At 44.9% G+C, this 18,783-nt stretch overlaps 1 protein-coding gene across 1 annotated transcript in view; it reads right to left on the minus strand.

The window, feature by feature from the left end:
- Nucleotides 1-18,783, minus strand: part of Mob3b (MOB kinase activator 3B) — a 193,295-nt gene that overhangs the window by 32,231 nt on the left and 142,281 nt on the right. The window contains exon 3 of the mRNA XM_036179808.1: nucleotides 4,396-4,598. Coding sequence (XP_036035701.1) covers nucleotides 4,396-4,598 — 203 coding nt within the window. The remainder of the gene's footprint in view (nucleotides 1-4,395; nucleotides 4,599-18,783) is intronic.

Here is an 18,783-nt window from a genome sequence, read left to right on the forward strand (position 1 = left end):
GATGAAAGGCCATGAGGACCAGGAAAGGGAGAAGTCGGGTTTTCCTACTTACTGAGTACTAATTACCGTAAATTCATTATCTGACTTAATAGCTAACATTTCTTATGTACTTACTGTGTGCCTAATCTCTGATTTTTATAATTACATTATGGTTACTCCATGATGAGGAAATGACAGTTTCAAAAACTAAGTATCTTGTGAAAGGTTACAAGTTAGTGAGTGAAGGTTTGGGGTTTGAGCCCTGGGGCTGAGTCTTATGGCTGGCTCTGGGTGATACTGAGTCTCCTACCCTTGTGGGGTTCTGGATCCTCCAGATAATCCATGTGCCAGATGCTCAGCCAGCACTGCTCCAATGCAGTCAGGTGAACCTTGACCCAAAAGACTGTCATGGTAGATGCATGGAGGGGAAGACCCAGGTGAGGCTCCAAGTTCCACACTGTGGGATTCTAAGCGTGACTCTGGGAATGGCCCCCTAATGGTGGGGGACTTCCAGGAATGCTGCTTTGAAGGAAATTGGCTGAACAAATGCTGCCCTTTGGTCTCTAGCTGATTACCCTATGAAGAATGCATGACCAGAACCTGAAGGCAAAGTCCTGAGTATTCATCCTCTGGGGATGAAGAAGATACTCATAATTGTGTATTTTCTAGGCTGTGTTGTAAGTTCACCCCAAACATATCCTTCTTATACAAAACATAATCTCTGAGCGATTTGCTTTGAACATATGGAGTAGTAGACTGCACAAAATAAGAATACATGGATTTTGGGTCAGTGAGCTGGCTCAGTGGGTAAAGGCCTTTGCCACCAAGCTATATGTCCAGGTCCTGGGACCCTGTGATGGAAGGAGAGAACTGACTCCCACAGTTGTTGTCTACCCCCCCCACATGCACATGCACTTGTGTGCAGCTGCATGCACAGAGACAAATGCAAGTCTAAACCCAAGCACACCCCACACAATAAGTAAATGTAAGAAAATACTTGACAAATTTAAGTGTATTGATTTGATATGCTAGTTCTGATTGCAATATATGCTTTGTAACATTAATCAGTGAGCACAATGTCATCAGTACCAATCCACAAGTACAACACTCTTAGTGATGCCGGATATGCTAAGCAATTGAGCCTGGCATCATATGATTGTGGGTTTTTAAAATTATTTTATTTCTGTATGTGTGGGTATTTTCCCTGCATATATATCTGTGCACCATGTGCATACTTAGGGGCCACAAAAGCCAGAAGAGGTTGTCGAATTTCCTGGAGCTGGTGTTATAGACAGCTATGAGCTGCCATGAAGGTGCTGGAAATCCATCTGGGATCCTCTGGAAGAACAGTCAGTGCTCTGAAGAGCCCCTGTTGTTGCTATTTTGGGGACAGGTTCTCTCTACAGATCTCTGACTTGCTTGGAATGTCCATGTAGATCAGGTTAGACTCATCATTGCAGCCATCCTTCTGAGTATGCCTCTAGAGTGTTGGGATTATAGGCATTTATCACCATGCCTGGCCATCATAGGATCATTAAACTCAGAAACATTCACAGTATCCAATCCTGTGATTTACAGGTTTGAGCAAACACATAATTTCACATAATTATTTTAAGATTACTTACTACTTACTACAATTAATTTTCCTGTCACTATGATCAACAAAACAAAAATGTGGGAAGAAAACCATTTTAAGTACGAGTTAAAGAAGTACGAACTTGGGGTGGGGGCACCCACTGCTTCTCTTGTTACTTACACTGTTAACAATTCCTGGTGAGGATAATCATGTTTTTCTTCCAGGCCCCCAAAGAAGTTCTTTGTAGAATCCTGGCTTGTTCAGGGCCTGGCTGTGAGGCTGGGACTGCAAGGCAGCTCCTGGTACCACCAGGTACTCCAGCTCCTGGAGCCTTTCTTCAGTAACCGAATACAACAGCGAGGTTTTATATAGCAAAGAAAGGCTTTCTCTCCTTGCTGACTTGCCCCCAGCTTTACCCCACAATAGCCTTTATGCTTCTGTGCACAAAGGAGAACTCGACATTCAGCCCTATCCAGCTAATGTTTATGTGTTAACTCAGCAAAACGCAAAGTGTGAGTGTCTAGTAGAGCTCTTACTTCCGGTGGCCTTTGGGGACTTGTTCCCATTTACCTGGGTGTAACCCCGATGGGAACTGGACTCCATGGCACAGTGCTTCGCGTCTCTTCACTGACAAGGCCCCACTCTTTCCACTGCCCTTGACATTTTCTGAGATTGGCTTTATCAACAGTTTCCAGTATTTATACTACCCTGAGCTGTTTGTACAACCTTTCACTCTTCATGGTGGTTATTTACACTCAGCAGTCTTTGCACAGGGCAAACTAGTAAACCCACCACCACTGATGCCTTTAAGTTTCTTTCTGTGTGAGTCCTATAATGATGCCCAGAGATAACTCAGGGGCTGTCCCCCAAAGCTTTCTAAGAATCCAATGGAAAGAAGGTGAAGATGACCATCTCTCTTCATTAGCCAATGATGTGAGAGACATCTCAACTGTATGCAAAGTAAACTTCTTGGTGTGTATTCCATGGTGCAATTGTAGACCATGAATTAAACTCCTAAAGGTAACATAAGATCACCAACATCTTCTTTAATAATTATAGATACAGTATATGTATAGCTAATATGTCATTATTTGCTTGTTTGTTTATTACTGATTGATTTATTGATTTATTATATTTTGCTTCTTTAATCCCTGGGACCTTGCTAACTCCAAGAGGGACCCCCCCCGCCGTCCTACCCCTAGCTAGTTAATACCTGAGGTGGCAAATGGTTTACTCATGAGTTGTTCATACATAGCTAATATAAACCAGTCAGTCTAGAGCCCACAGCCAACCACCTCCCACATTAAGCTGTCAAACCAAAGACAGTGAGGCAAGGTAACAGAGGACTGGAACAGCCTGTGTGCCTTGAGCCTACTGAGATCCTTCAAATGAGTATACCTATGCCTGTTTCTCTGCCCACTTGGCTCCTCTCTGATCTGCTGCTTCTCCACACAGCTGGGCTCAGCTCTTATCATGGGGATATGTGACTATACCACAGTGTCTTTCCAGTGGTAGTCATGTGAACTGTTGACCTCAGGTACCCAAATCCTAATAAAACATCATTTCAGTTGTGCGGACAAAGATGGGTAAACAGTAGAGACACCTGGGCTCTGTACTTTGGTCAATATTCAAAAACACTTGTACAAAACTGCCAACTATATTTAGCAAAACTACACTTTAACTCTCTCAAGAGAAAAAAAAAAACCTCATGGTTTTAATATAAAGCCATGTATCCTATTGGGTACTCACTAGTGCCACTGGAGATAGCTGTGAGGCAAGCATCCACATTAGAGTGAACCTACAAAGGTTTTTGAGCGTCCTTGATTTCTCAAGCATATAGTAAAGCCAACAGTGAAAGGGACTTTTGAAGAAAATAAACCCAGGGGATGGAGGGATCGCCCAGTGGTTAAGAGCACCAGTTGCTCTTTCAGAGAACTCGGGTTCGATTCCCATCACCACACAGCAGCTCATAACCACTTGTAACTCCAGTTCCAGTGGATTTGAGACCCTCTTCTGGCTTCTACAGGTACTGCATGTACTACATGGTACACAAACACACACGCAGGGAAACACACATACACAAAATAAAAATAAATCTCTTTTAAAAACAATAAAATAGCAGACTCCACTCATCTGTATACAAAGCTATAGCTTACTCTCAAATGTTTTTAATCTCAAATGTTCTTAATCTCAAATGATAAACCCACAACGGCTTCACCCCAGGGGAGTCAGTAAAGAGAGCAAAATTCCCTATGATACAGAACTCTTCCTTAGCTTACTGTGTCCTTGGAAGTTTAACTTGACTTTCCATGCCTAGCAGCTGATATACAGTGAGTGTTAAATGTTCATTTACTGACTAAGAAAATAAATGTGTCTGACCATCACTGATTATAGTGATAGATCAAAAAAGTGTCTCAGACGGGCAGTGGTAGCACACGCCTTTAATCCTAGCACTGGAGAGGCAGAGGCAGGTGAATCTGAGTTTGAGGCCAGTCTGGGCTACAGATCAAGTTCCAGGACAGCCAGGGCTACACAGAGAAACCCTGTCACTGGGGAAAAAAAAAAAAAAGAAGTGTCTCTAAGAAACTGAGTAAATGATTTTTTCCCCCAGAGTTAAGCATTAAATCTAGCTTCCTTGGCCCAAATCATTATATAGGAATAATGTCACCACATTATCTCACCTCCTAGAGAGCAACTTAAGACAGTATTCTGGTTGCAGTAGACATTTGGATGCACCCTGGTCCTTTGCTGATCGAACGCTGTCTAATTCTGCAGCCCCTTCCTATACCAGCTTCCCACAGTTCTCACAGTGTACGGTGACATACTGCTGAGACACTTACCAAAGGCTCTAGCTCCTTGCGGTCTATGAGGTTCATCTCCGTGACAAAGTAATAGAAGTGTTTGTAGCAGGTGTTGACATGAGCCTCTGCACCCATCACAATGACCCGGTCAAAGTGGTGGATGTAGACATGGACGAAGACCCGAAACAGGCGGCACAGGATCTTCTTGCAGATCTGAAGGAAGTTCTTTGGGAAGGGAACACCTAGAGGAACAAGAAGAAAGAGCTATGAAGCCACTAGGAAGGATCTTTTCAAGAGGAGAGAAAGGGTGGCTGGGGATACGCTGTGGCGAGGGGGAAGAACTGGTGGTCCTTTCCACACAGGACCCAGGGGGAAAGGACTGTAGCAGATTGAAAAGCACCATCTCACTTCCAGGTCCAAGTGGGTGGCTACTCCACTCTAGCGACCAGTGGCCAGAAGGGACTGGAGGCTCAGAGATACCTGAACTTTGGATTTTTCAAGGTAATTTCAGAACTCTGGTGCTTTGTGTAAACCTGTTGTCTTTGAAAAAGGATAACAATCTGAAGTTCTGAAAATTCCTGCCACTGAAACAAAACATCTCTCTACATTAGACGCACCCCACAAAGCTGCCCCTTTGCAGATTTTGATTGAAAGTGTTTGATTGAAAGGTGTTGTCGCCAAGGTGGACAATTCACAGATTGCATGTGCGCCATCACTCGGCTCCATGTCTTTGAGGGGTTATGTTTTCATGGAGAGGAAGGGCAGGTGGCTGGAAGAGCCATTCAGAATTCCCCATCTGATGACCACAACTTCCAGCTGGGTGGAAGCAGCAGGTAGCAGAATGGCAAGGCCACTTCCCCTCTCCCTCTGAAAAGCTACTTTACACTCTTGCTATTGACCCTGCCTTTAATGGGAGGCCAGTTGTAAGGACTTCAAAGTTAAACAGACTTTGTTTGAATTCCTGGTTGGTCCTCTTTTCCAGCTCTATGACCAGGCCCAGTTATTTACTCTTTGGTTTCTTGGCTCTAAAGGAGGGGTCAGAGCAAGGCTTTCCTTGCACCGTAGGTGGGTGGGGGGTAATCACAACGTGCAAGATCTTCCTATAGTGCCTAGAACATAGCAGGAGCTCACATATGGGGCTGGACCCCATTTCTCTGCATCTAGCCACTGTTACAAGAAAAATTTACTTGTCCAGAAAAGACAGGTGTAACCACCAGCTTCCAGGTCACCATAGAGTTGTGACGTAAGGATGTCCCACGCCCTCAGAAGCCTGGGGTTTCGCTGTTCTTAGCTCTGCAGGGATCTGGGGCAGTTATCTGCCATGAGATGTTCTGTCGGATGAATCTCCCGGTATCCTTCTCCCTCCAGGACAGAATAGGAATCTGTCTGGCAGTCGGCTGTGATGGGATCTGCCTCTCCAGGTCCCTGCATGGATACCAGCTTTTCTTGAAAGTCAAAGGCAACACACTGAACAAGCCCAGGGAGAAAGTGGGTGCAGCATAGTGCCCAAATGATGTGGCATCCAGGAATGAGGTAAAACCAGAGCAAAGATGGGGTGGGGGCAGTGACTTGAGTTTTGGACCTTTCTCTGGTGAAATGAGGCCACTAAACCACCACTGAATGTTGACAGGGGGCCCGGAATCTTCCAAAGAGTGTCCTATACAGATGACTGGACTCCCTCTAAGACAAGCGAGGCATGCTGCAGAAGGTTGACTATGTTATCTTTACCTGTGAAATAGTTTTATTATTCCCATTTCACAGATGAGTAACACAGAGGCTCTGAGGCATGGGCTATTGTCTTACACAACAGTGGGGCTGGGATATCAAGTCAGCCAAATTCTAGAATCCAAAGTACAGGTACCTTGGCAGTTTGACTTGCCTTTGGGCCTGTGTGAGAGACACCGCTCAACAGCTCATCGTAATGAAGGATTTGAAATCCCTCTTTAACAGCACAGGGGCACAAACAAGGGTGATGGAGAGAGAAGGACGGGAGAAGAAGTCACAGCATCGGGCGGTGCCTTCCCAGGTACAGGTCAGCTAACAGGTACTTAGCTCCAATGGGGAGGAATGCTTTTAGAAGAAGGGAGCATTTCATAATGAAGAACAACTTTATCCAGCCTGCAGGGCGGGAAGTAAGAATCTGAAATCATTAACTACCTGGCATATTTTCCATAAGCTTTTCACGTGTATGTCTTGCATTGTGGTTAGCTCTACGAACAGTGGCCGTCTTTCATACTTCTATTTTTAAAAAGTATCTGGGACAAGTGAGGCAGGGAATGTATCATCAATCAAAACTGATAGAGAAAGGACAGTAGTTTTATTTCAGTAATATGTGAATCCAGCACCTCCTGCTTTGGAAAGGGGGAAAGCCCACAGCAGACATGAGAGCTTTTTGCCAGTCTTGGTATAGTTTTGACAAGGGATGCTGCTTACTGTTTTTGGTAGAAGGGAGAACTCTGTAGTGAAGAATGCTATCTAGCCTATAGAATAGGAAAATAATCTGAAATTCCTTTTTCTTAATCATTAACTAACTCCATTGTTCTTTCAATCTAGGTTTCCAGGTGGTGAAAGATAAGCTGCAGCCACTTACTCAGTCAGAAAGTTATGTAGGACAGTGTCTACCCAGTCTCCACTGCAGCAGACTGCATGTCTTAGGACAGTGTCTACCCAGTCTCCACTGCAGCAGACTGCATGTCTTAGGACAGTGTCTACCCAGTCTCCACTGCAGCAGACTGCATGTCTTAGGACAGTGTTCACCAACAGTCTCTGTTGCAGCAGACTGCATGTCTTAGGACAGTGTTCACCAACAGTCTCTGTTGCAGCAGACTGCATGTCTTAGGACAGTGTCCACTGCAGCAGACTGCATGCCTTAGGACAGTGTTCACTGCAGCAGACTGCATGTTTTAGGTGTTTGGAATTAAACTCTGATTAGTTTAATTCATGACAGTCATCCTGAAGAGGTAGATAAGAACTGAGAGAGAAAATGAGGAAGATAACCAGCAGATCTCTAAGTGATGTACAGTTGATAACTAAGTCTCAAGAGTATGCCTTTCCTCTGTCCTGCCCAGTCTACCTACCTCCTGTGACTCTCAGATTAAAGCTGGGAAATTTTAAGACTCCAAGGGGAAAACATATTCAGATGAGTGACCTACAAAGAAGTGACAGACCAGAACCCCCAGGACTTCAATGCCCTGGGGTCACGTGGCTTGCCTTGGTCTCTACAAATGGGCCAGTACTAAAACAGAATTAGTAACCCAAAGTAGGGCTAGAGTGAGATCAGATTCCAGAACCAGAGGAGGGAAACATGTCTGGGCAGAGGTCAGAATCCAAGGCACTCACTCAGGAGGTTCCAGCAGGACTCTGTTCCAGCCTGGGGAGGAGGCAGGCCAGGGACCTGGGGCAAGGGTGAGGTGGGTCTGAGGGCTGGGTGCTGACGAGACAGCTCCTCAGCTCCAGCTGCTGCTCCAGAGGTCTTGGTACTCTGTCAAGAGCCAGCATCTGAACAAAGCCTGCTGCGTTTATGAATTGTCTAACCACAAAGTTCTGCTCTCCAAGCCCCATTCAGCGAGAGAGCTAAACCCAGCACAGAATGTAACTTCTCAGGGGCCTGGGCAGACTTCCTTTCATCTCTGACTTAGTAAATCTCTTTTCTCCCCAAGAAAATTAAATAAAAATTCCATGAAATTCTGAGCTTTTAACCCATTTTTTTCTTGCTTGCTTTTTCTTTCCTCTCCCTTCCCTGCCACTGGGCCCGCAAACACCCATGAATATTTACTTTTCAGACTCTCCAAAGAAAAACAAATTTGTGGTTTGTGTGATTCCTCTTATCCTGTTATATAGACCAGAGTTGGGGGGAGGAGAGAGCGCTTCAGAGAAGGCAGAGGTTGACAAAGTTTCCAAAGCCGGGCAAGACTTAAAGGGGCAGTTTCTGAGCTGTGCCATGTTCATTTTTTCCCCTGGTGAGAAGAACCAACACTTGGCAATGAGAATGTGGCCTGTGGTCATGCTGGGCTGAAACCTGGGCTCTGGAGGCGCAGAGCAGAAGGACCTGTCTCTATGGACTTTGGAGAGTGCACCAAAACAACCTGCTGATTCCTCAACCCTTGGAGACACCTAGTCGATGACTGTTCTTCCCTCATCCGGCGTCAGGGCTATGACATCTGCTGCCTTTCTCCTGAGGTCTTCTTATGCAGGCCACAGACATGGCACAGCTATTAAGAACCCTGCTTTAGGACTATGCCCTACATAGGGGCTGCGTCAGTCTCCTCACAGAAGACTCCTTATTGCCCAGCATAGAGCCTGGGCAGGATGGATATGAAATACCTGTTTTGATTACTCTCCGAGTAGGGTGGAGCTCCTCTGTCATCAGCTGACAGTAACATCAAAGCTCAGAAAGGGAAAGGACCAACTCAGGGCTTCCAGAGCGTCCAGGGCTTGTGATGAAGGCTTTGAATGCAAGTGTGCAAATTCTAGAGACCACTGCTTTCCACCCTGCTGGGGAGCTTTACAGAGTTCTCACGGCTCCTTTTATTCCATCCAACTGGCAGGATCAGAGAAACAAACTTGTTAGAAAATGAAGGTGGAATATGGTAGGTAGCCTGGCTCTTACTTCTCCAAACCTAAGTGCCAGGGCTAGGGCACTGGTTAAACATCGGATTGGGCATTGATCATACCTGCGTCAGATTCCAGCTGTGGAACCTCCATGCTGCTCACCCTGGGGCAGGTTTGCTATTGTAACTTCCAGGAGGTCCAGTGTCCTTAGCTGAGGAATGTTGACATTGAAATGCGGGGCTGGAGCTCAGACAGACATACAGAGGCACACAGCAGACGGGGTCAGCTATTCCTATTGTTATAGACTGCTCTTCCTTGTCACAGCTGAGACGGTGCCAGGGGGCAAATGAAAGAGGGAAGACAAAGATGCCCTTTCCTCATGACAAAGAGTTCTCTGAAAAGTCGGTACAGAAGAAAACTGGTATGGGGCACAGCACGTGAGCTGTCCAAGGAGCTGGCCTTGGAAACCTAGTGACACAGGAAACCTAGTGCCCCAGTCCATTCTTCAGGGACCTCGATCTCACGTCAGTCACAACAACTGGAAATGTCCATCTCTGTCCTTTAAGCCGCCATGCAGACTGGAGGGCATCTGTGCTGTCCCTTTTGTCTTTGGAGTCCAGCAATAGGAGTGTGCATGTGAAAATCCCTAAACAAGTCACAAAAATCACTCATTTTTAATAGCTCGTGAATAAAAACAGTATCCCACACACGTGAGAAAAGAAAACAGACTTCTGGCAGCGCTGAGGACATACCATTTCCAGGACTCTTGCAAGACAAAACGCAGTTAGTTGGGTCGCACAGGGAAGAAACAAACACAGATGTTTCTTAAGACTTTACATCCCCTCCTCTTTGCTTACTCCCTCTTACTCTCCCTCCCCAGCCACATCGCCCTGCCTCCCAAAAACCATTCTAATCTACAGAAGCTTCGTGCTCGCTCTCCGTGATGCTGCGGCACACTCAGCTGTAGAGAAGAGTCCTTTCAGCAGATGTTTTGCGTTATCTCGATGTGCGCCTCAAGAAAGTGTCTGTTCGCCATGCCAAAGAAAACAATTGCGTGTAGCAGGACTTTGTTCCTCTGCCTAAAAAGAAAAACGTCCCCAAACAAGCTGACAGCTGCAAATGGTTAGAAATAAGCCGGCCACCCCTCTACTCTCCATCTCCCTTCCCCGGCCGGTCCCTTTGTGTTGCCCTCTAGTCTCTCACAGTGGTTGCCGCAGAAGAAAGGGAAAGATTAACATGTGATTATATGTTCTAAACAGATTATTAATTCGTTCAGACATGCTATTTTCCGGGCATAGAAAGTACTGTTTCAGCCACACAAAGGAGCAACTGTAAATGCAATATGCGGCTTCTGCTTCTCTGGCATCACAAGCCAGCTGCCACAGGCTGCCCCTCACCCACAGCTCCTGGATGGTTGCCTCTGTTCTCAGCTGTCACGGTATGAACACAGAGGTGCAAGCTGACAGAGGACGACCCAAGAAAACCAGAGTCCAGTATTCCTTACGGATGGACAATAAAGGCAATTGGGAAGAAAAGAAGAAAAGAAAGAGGGAGCGAAGGAGAGAGGGAGAGAGGGAGGCAAGCAGGCACTCAGGCTAACCTTAGTCATCTGGGACAAGAGTGGTGGCCTATGAATGTAATCCCAGTATTCAAATAGGACCAAGACACTTTTCTTGGAAGTGATATTTTGAGTATCTTCACAAAGAAAACTATCCTTTGCTCATTCATTATAGTCTTCGATTTTTTTTTTTTTGTTTTGTTTTTTGTTTTGTTTTGTTTTTATGAGACAGGGTTTCTCTGTGTAATTTTGCACCTTTCCTGGAACTCACATGGTAGCCCAGGCTGGCCTTGAATTCACAAAGATCCGCCTGCCTCTGCCTCCTGAGCACTGGGATGAAAGGCGTGCGCCACCACCGCCCGATTTTTGTGAAGGGTCATGAGTCTCACCTCTTGTCTGGACTATTTCTCATCTACAAACCACCCTTTAACCACAGGGCCCTTCCCCCAACCCTCCCAACCCCGTTCACGCTCTGCTTCCTGTAGCACCTCCTGCAAGGTGCATGCACCTTCCCCTCCCAGGCTCCCTTATTTTATTCCCACAGTTCTCTCTCCACCTGCGGGGGGGGGGGGGGGCTTCCTAATGTGCAAACCTAACCAGGAACTCAGTCTGTGTAGGACTCCAAGGCCACTAGCTTGCTGCTTCCCGGGTGGCAGTAAAGCTACTAAACATGATTTCCCACACATGCATCTCTCTATCTGCAAAGATTCTCCTGGATCTGACAGTCTGCAGCTGTAGATTCTCCTGGATCTGACAGTCTGCAGCTGCTATAGATTCACCTGGATCTGACAGTCTGCAGCTGTAGATTCACCTGGATTTTACGGTCTGCAGCTGTAGATTCACCTGGATCTGACAGTCTGCAGCTGTAGATTCACCTGTATCTGACAGTCTGCAGCTGTAGATTCACCTGGATTTTACGGTCTGCAGCTGTAGATTCACCTGGATCTGACAGTCTGCAGCTGTAGATTCACCTGGATCTGACAGTCTGCAGCTGTAGATTCACCTGGATCTGACAGTCTGCAGCTGTAGATTCACCTGGATCTGACAGTCTGCAGCTGTAGATTCACCTGGATCTGACAGTCTGCAGCTGTAGATTCACCTGGATCTCCCAGTCTGCAGCTGTAGATTCACCTGGATCTGACAGTCTGCAGCTGTAGATTCACCTGGATCTGACAGTCTGCAGCTGTAGATTCACCTGTATCTGACAGTCTGCAGCTGTAGATTCACCTGTATCTGACAGTCTGCAGCTGTAGATTCACCTGTATCTGACAGTCTGCAGCTGTAGATTCACCTGGATTTTACGGTCTGCAGCTGTAATGCAGCCATTAGGAGCCAAGATTCTCCCACGTGTGTCTGACTCCGGGTTTAGGTGGATCTCTTGTCACATACCAGAGTTCTGTTTGGAAGGCAATTACTTTTATATATAAATGTTTGCCTACATGTGTGTATGTACAGCATATGCACGCCTGGTATCCATGGAGGCCAAGAGAGGGCACTGGATCCTCTGGAACTGGAGTTAACTGAAGGTGGCGAGATGCCATGCAGAAGCTGGGAACTGAACTCAGGACCTCTGCAAGAACATCCAGTGCCCTTAACCACTGAGCCATCTCTTCACCACCAACCCTTCCCAAATACTTTTAAAAGAATGTATTAACGGTAGAAGCTGCGCTAGCACCATAGTGTCTGAGGAGTGTCATTGAGCTGGAGGTATAGGGAGCTGGGAGCTGCCTCACATGGATGCTGAGATTCGCACTCAATCTCTGCAAGAGCAGCGTGGGCTCTTAGCCTCTGAGCTGTCCCTGTAGTTCTCCATGGATTCTTGTCTGGCCACCTCCCATTTGTTATCCAAACTTCAACTAAACGGTTATTCCCTCCAGCATGGTCTCCTGGCTCCTACCCTCAGTCTAGTTACCTAACAACCTGTATTTCTTCTGCGATGGGACTTTAACACAGTATCTTATATTGTCTTTTTTTTTCCCTTTTTCCTGCCTTTGGTTGTTGTTTTTTTTCCCCCAGAAGACTATGACATTTGTAACATAAGAGAATATCTCTGTTCCAGGTTATATCCCTGTCAGCTACTGTACCCAGCATACGAAGGTTCTCAGGAAGTATTTATTGGGTAAATATAACTTATAACCCTCCTCACATTCACATGTCAAGTCTTCACTACCCCGCAATGACAGTATTGGCTGGGAGTGGTGACAAGATCAGCAGAGCAGCGATTTCATAGACGGTCTTAGCCCCTCCCTTAAGAAAGTCCCTGTAGCTGGATGTGGTGGTGCACGCCTTTAATCCTAGCACTCGGGAGGCAGAGGCAGGCACATCTCTGAGTTCCAGGACAACCAGGGCTACACAGAGAAGCCCTGTCTCAAAAAAACCTAAAAAGAAAAAGTAAGGAAAAAGAAACCCCCATGTGATGTCACAGCAGACCGCTGGCCACAAACGCGGCCCTCATCAGATCTGCATGTGCCACGCCTGGCTGGATTCCCAGCCTCTGCCACTGTGGACACAAAGACATGTTTACTAGCCCCAGTTTCCAGCTCTTCTGCTGCAGCCGCCTGAGTGGTGAGAAGTGAAACAGCTTCATGGGTGAGCAGGTAAGCTGGAGGAATATGCCGGTGACGAGCACTTATTGTTGCAATTCCCAGCTTTGGCCCTCAAGTCACACTCGGAGAATCATCACTAATGAAAATACCCCAGGAAACCGCTACAGACTCACGTACGTTAACCTTGTCACGTCTAAGGCAGTTGGCCGCGGTGAAAACTAACCCACATTTCTCTCTCAGTATCTCGGAGAAGTACATCTTTCACTCAGCTTTTCACTTCCTTCCACAATTCAGGCTTCACATGTATATTCAAGTGCCTATTTGTACCTAGACAGAAAAGCCTCTACATGCAGAAACTCTGGAGTTTCTAATGTTTGCAATGATACATACAGGGACACATAATGATGGAGGGGCAAGGGGGAAGATGGGGGAGTGGAAATAACTAATATTAGTAATTTATTCTGTGGTGTTAAGGACTGGACCCAGGGCCTTTGGATGTGCTGAGCAAGTTTGATCACACTGAAATATAATTTGACCTTCCATGGGAAGTGGGGAGGATCCAGAAAGATTGGTGAGTAGGCCCCAGTGTGAAAGAGAGCTTTCCAGATCCAAAAGGCAAGAAGTTAGTCTGAAGCTGGAACATAGCTATTGGGAATCTTTCCAGATGGAACAGGTCTAGGAAAGTTCAAGGCAGACTCATGGTGCACACAGACACACACTACAGGGCACAGGCTGAGACCGCCTGGTGTACACACTACAGGACACAGGCTGAGGGAGCCTGTGACCGCCTGGTGCACACTCACACACTACAGGACACAGGCTGAGGGAGGCTGTGACTGCCTGGTGTACACACACACTGCAGGACACAGGCTGAGGGAGGCTCTTTCCACCTGAGATAAAGCAGAGCCTAAGCAAGCAATGGTGTCTCTCAGTCTGCAGATGGGATCAATCAAGGTAAACAGGTGGGAAAGAGGAAACCAAAACCACCCTCTCCGATCTGACTGGGGGATCACAATTGGCCTAAATTCGGGAACTAAACTGTTAGTTTAACTAAGTGATTTGCTTGGATATGTTTTGAACCAAGAGTGACATATTAAGAAGATTTCAAAGATTATAAAGGAACACTAGTCAAGTGGGAGGCTGAAATGAGTTGGAGTGGTGTGTACTTGGATACTTGAAGGGAGAAGAACTAGAAATCTAGATCGTTAAGTATTGGTTAATATTTAAAAAAAAAAAAACCTTAAAAATATTCTTGGTATTTTATGTATCATCATTTACTTTTATATAATTGATTCAGCCTAGTTAAGTATAAGCTTTTGACCCTATTTTTAAAAAATAAATTAATATGGGGCTATGTAAGTAATAACAGCATGCAGGAAACAGAGGCAGAAGATTATGAACTCAAGGCTATCTTGGGCTACACAGAAAAACCCTGTCAAAACAAAAATAAAAACCCCCAACTCTTCTTGAGTTTGATTTCCCAGAACCCATGATGAAAAGAGAACCATCTCCTGGAGGTTTTCCTGTGACCTGCACACACACACACACACACACACACACACACACACACACACACACATTATATAATAATAATAAAAAAATAAGATTTCAACAGCAACATAACAGTTTGGGCATGAAAGGATCCAATGTAAAAGACCTCCCAAATGGCCAACATTAGAACCAGCAAAATCAATGCAGTGGCACTGGATTATAGCCCAAGGTATAAAATAAATATCCACAAAGCCATACTGATACAATACACAGTGGAAAAATAAATCAGGAGCTTGCAAAGTATCTGTGCTGCAAGAGTTGAAACAGTTTATGCAGATGCCATCTGGAGGCAGAAGAGCCCGGGAGTGTGTCCTGGGGGGTGACTTGCTTCCTGGAGAGTGTGGTCCGGAAGGGGTGTGACTTCACACAGGAGAAATCTGACAGACATGCCCCTGGTCAAGCCATCTCGGCCAACTCGAATGGGAGTTAACGTGGTTCATGGAGTATTCCTCTGATGTGATGTGATGAAAGCCACTCACTGGTGAAGTCTGTCACCCAAACCCATCAGGCCCACTATATGAAGACAAAAAACAAAACAAAACAAAACAAAAAACAACAAAACAAAACAAAACCCACCCAAACACAATAACAACAAAAAAGCAAACAAACTCAAATTAGAGAACATGTTACAAAATATTGGACCAATGCTCCTTCAGAGGTTGACGTTCGTCAGAGACAAGGAAGGTCTGCTCTGCCTGGGATTGTTCTTTTAAACTCTGATAAGTTATCTTTCCATGTATGCATGCACATATACACACATGGGCACATCTGCATCACAGCTCAGAGAAGTACAAGGAGACAAGACGACAGATGTAACAGGTAATTAGATAGAATTCAGAAACAAAAGGACTCCGGTGACAACCAGCAAACTTCAAATACAGAGTGGAGTGCGGGAGCAGCGAGGCTCCAGGCTTAGGTCTTCACCTGTGGCAAATGTGTGGCAACCTCATGAAAGATGTTACAATACGGAAAACCTGGTACCAGGTGGATGGATGCTCAGGCCTACACTTTGCGACTTTTCCATAGTTCTAAAACTGCTCCATATACATTTTAAAACACCCTATGAGTCAAAATAAGTGTTGATTCCAGGGGCTATGAGTTTATGCCCTTGTACATAAAATATATTTACTGATAAAAATATCTGATTGGAGCCAGGTGATGGTGGTGCACGCTTTTAGTCCCAGCACTTGTGAGGCAGAGGCAGGCAGATCTCTGTGAGTTTGAGGGCAGCCTGGTCTACAGAGCGAGTTCAGAACAGCCAGAGCTCCACAGAGAGATCCTGTCTTGAAAAATACAAACAAACAAAAATATCTGATTGGAACTAGTTTGGCAAGCCCATTATTCAATAATTATCCAGAATTTCTAGATGGCAGCAGAATATTAAACTAAAAGCAGGAGCCTTTGGAGTAGAGTCCTACTACAGCTTATCTCTGACTACGTATTGTTCTGCACAGAGAGATTTTGTCACCTGCTCAGGGATACTGGTACAGAACTGGAATTTCAACTCAGAGCTGGCCCACTCCAAAACATCCATTGCCCAAATGATATACCCTCTACCTCTCAAAACCCAAGGCAACACTTTAAAGTTTATTTCATCCTCAAGAGAGTATCTGTTGATAGCTTTTAAAAATTGCTACTGAAATAAATTTGTTATGTCAATTTGAAGGTCCTCATGAAACACCACTTTTGAGGAAAGTCTGAGAGTTCAGGAAACCTGTCTTTTGGAATTTGATGGAACAGGGATGAGAGAGGAGATATGAAAGGAGCCAGATGGCCGAAGAACTTGCTCCTTCATACTGAATAATAAACGCAGAGGTAAGATGTTGAAGGCAGCTGGCCAAGGTTAGTCAGCAGATGTGTTTACTTTGGACTACATAATGTGGAAATGTCGCCAAGTCTGAAGGAAAAGAGAGACAGGGTACAAAGGTCAAGAATGCTGGCTTCCTTCAGACCTGGAACAACTGGGGACTGATGTAGTTACATGACAACAGCTCATCCAGGCCTGTTACTGCAAATGGAAGATGCTGCACACACCTGGGCCGTCCCGTCCACTTCAGGTATTCGCTCTACCAGCCTGGCTTTCTTTTCTTGTAAACGTTTAATTATGTATATGACTTTGTGCATATGTGCATATGTGAACAGGTTTCATCAGAAGCCAGAAGATGGTGTAGGATCCTCTGGAGCTGGAGTTACAGGTGGTTGTAAGCCACCTGATGTGGGCACTGGGGTTGAACTTAGGTCCTCTGAAAGAGCAGTACATCCTCCACTACTGAGTTATCTCTACACACACACACACACACACACACACACACACACTCCAGAGAGAGAGAGAGAGAGAGAGAGAGAGAGAGAGAGAGAGGTCTATGTGTAGATGTGTGTGTGTTTGCATCTATGTAGATGCATGTATATGCAGGGGCCTGTGAAGGCCAGAAGAAGTTATTGGACCCCTGGATCTAGAGTTATAGGCTGTTGTTAGCTGCCCTGTGTAGATGCTGAGAACTAACCTCAGGCCCTTTGGAAGAAGAGGAAGCTCTCTTAACTGCTGAGCCATCTCTCCAGCTCCTGATTATTATTATTTTTTCTTCTTGTGGTTCTAAGGTGTTGAATCCTGAGCTGGGCAGATGGTAGACAAATGCTCTACCATTGAGCCACTAGACTGAATTCTTTAAAGGAAACAATGTCCGTGGATGCAAATTGACTGTAGCTGATGGCAGGCCCTTCTTTTAGACACGCAGGGAAGGAGGGTCTCTATTTACCTTATCCTTCAGTTCATTAATCTCACTATTGTGGAGACTCAATTCAAAACCATTTTGTTGTGTTTTATACAGCTAGGTGAGGCTTGATTGCATAGAAAATATCTATTGACCTTGCTGGAAAATAATTTCACTAGTAATGGTGCCTCATGTACCTCATACCTTCAGACTTCTCTGAAGCACCATTGAGCTCTTAGGAGACGGTTCCCTTTTCTCACACTGTATCTGAAACATCTGCAAACATCCCATTTGCATGATTTGTGAAGGCAACTCTAAGTATTATGGGCAGACTTCTAAGACCGATGAAGGTAAATGGGTTCGGAGCTTTTCAAGATCGGAATCGTTACCGATGCCTTCCCTTTAATCTGTACAGGCCATCCTCCAGTTACATATGCTGAACTTTCTATCACCTGCATATCTACACTGAGCTCCTGGATTTCCTTTGATATAGTTGATTTGATCTGTGATATAGTAACTGCAATGATGTTTTGTGATGTCTCACAGAAGCACTGTTAGCCAGGTGTACCCTCCCCCTACACCCCACATGGCCTCCCGCCTCCTCACCAAGGGAGACCCAAGCACAGCCAAAGTCTCCTTGCTCTCTACTCTCCGCTAGGTTCCCATGAAGTTTTCCCACACTTTCGGGTGCGAAGGCATAGCAGCATCCTTTGAGACCATAATTAAGAATCTTAAAATGTTTCTAGTTCTGAGAAATTTTCCAACTTACCAATCTACACTTCACTTTACAGCTATGTTTTGCGTAACATATTTATAAAAGTGGGTGACTGCCTAAATAATAGTAATTAAATATTTAATCAACTAATTCGTAAAACAAATTAATTAATAAGGTGTATTAATAATTATTACCATTTTGAGACGATATAACCCTGGCTGGACTGGAATTCACTGTGTAGGCCTCAAACTCAGAGAGATTTGCCTGCCTTTGCCTCACAAGTACTGGAATTAAAGGCATGTGCCACCATGCTTGACCTAAATTATTTTTTTTATTCTAAACACAATAATAATATTTTTGAAATGTTAGAAAAATTATATCAAGTATAAATTTCATTACTATCCATAATCCCACCAGGAAACAGCTACTGAGCAATATTTTTTTCTTTTTAATCTTTTTGTAGTATATACATGTATACACACATACATATGTAGTTCTCTAAAAATAAGATTAGCCTCCTATATTGAGTTTGTACCTTTCTATATGTAACATTCATTATATTGTAAGTATTAAATATTCCTTCAACAATGAGCCATTGCAAACTCATCATGCAATGATCACTCAGACAAGGTGGCTAAGTGACTCTGGGCATCTGTCAGTCTCTGACAACTCTCCTTGACTAGATTTATAAGGGTAGATTAAAATCCACTATTTATATAAACAGCTCATACACATTTTGTACAGTACTTCATGGTAGAACTGTCTGTTTTATAGACAATATTAGAATTTTCATCC

Source organism: Onychomys torridus, chromosome 2 (genome assembly GCF_903995425.1).
Source record: "Onychomys torridus chromosome 2, mOncTor1.1, whole genome shotgun sequence".
In the NCBI taxonomy this organism is placed as follows: Eukaryota; Metazoa; Chordata; class Mammalia; order Rodentia; family Cricetidae; genus Onychomys; species Onychomys torridus.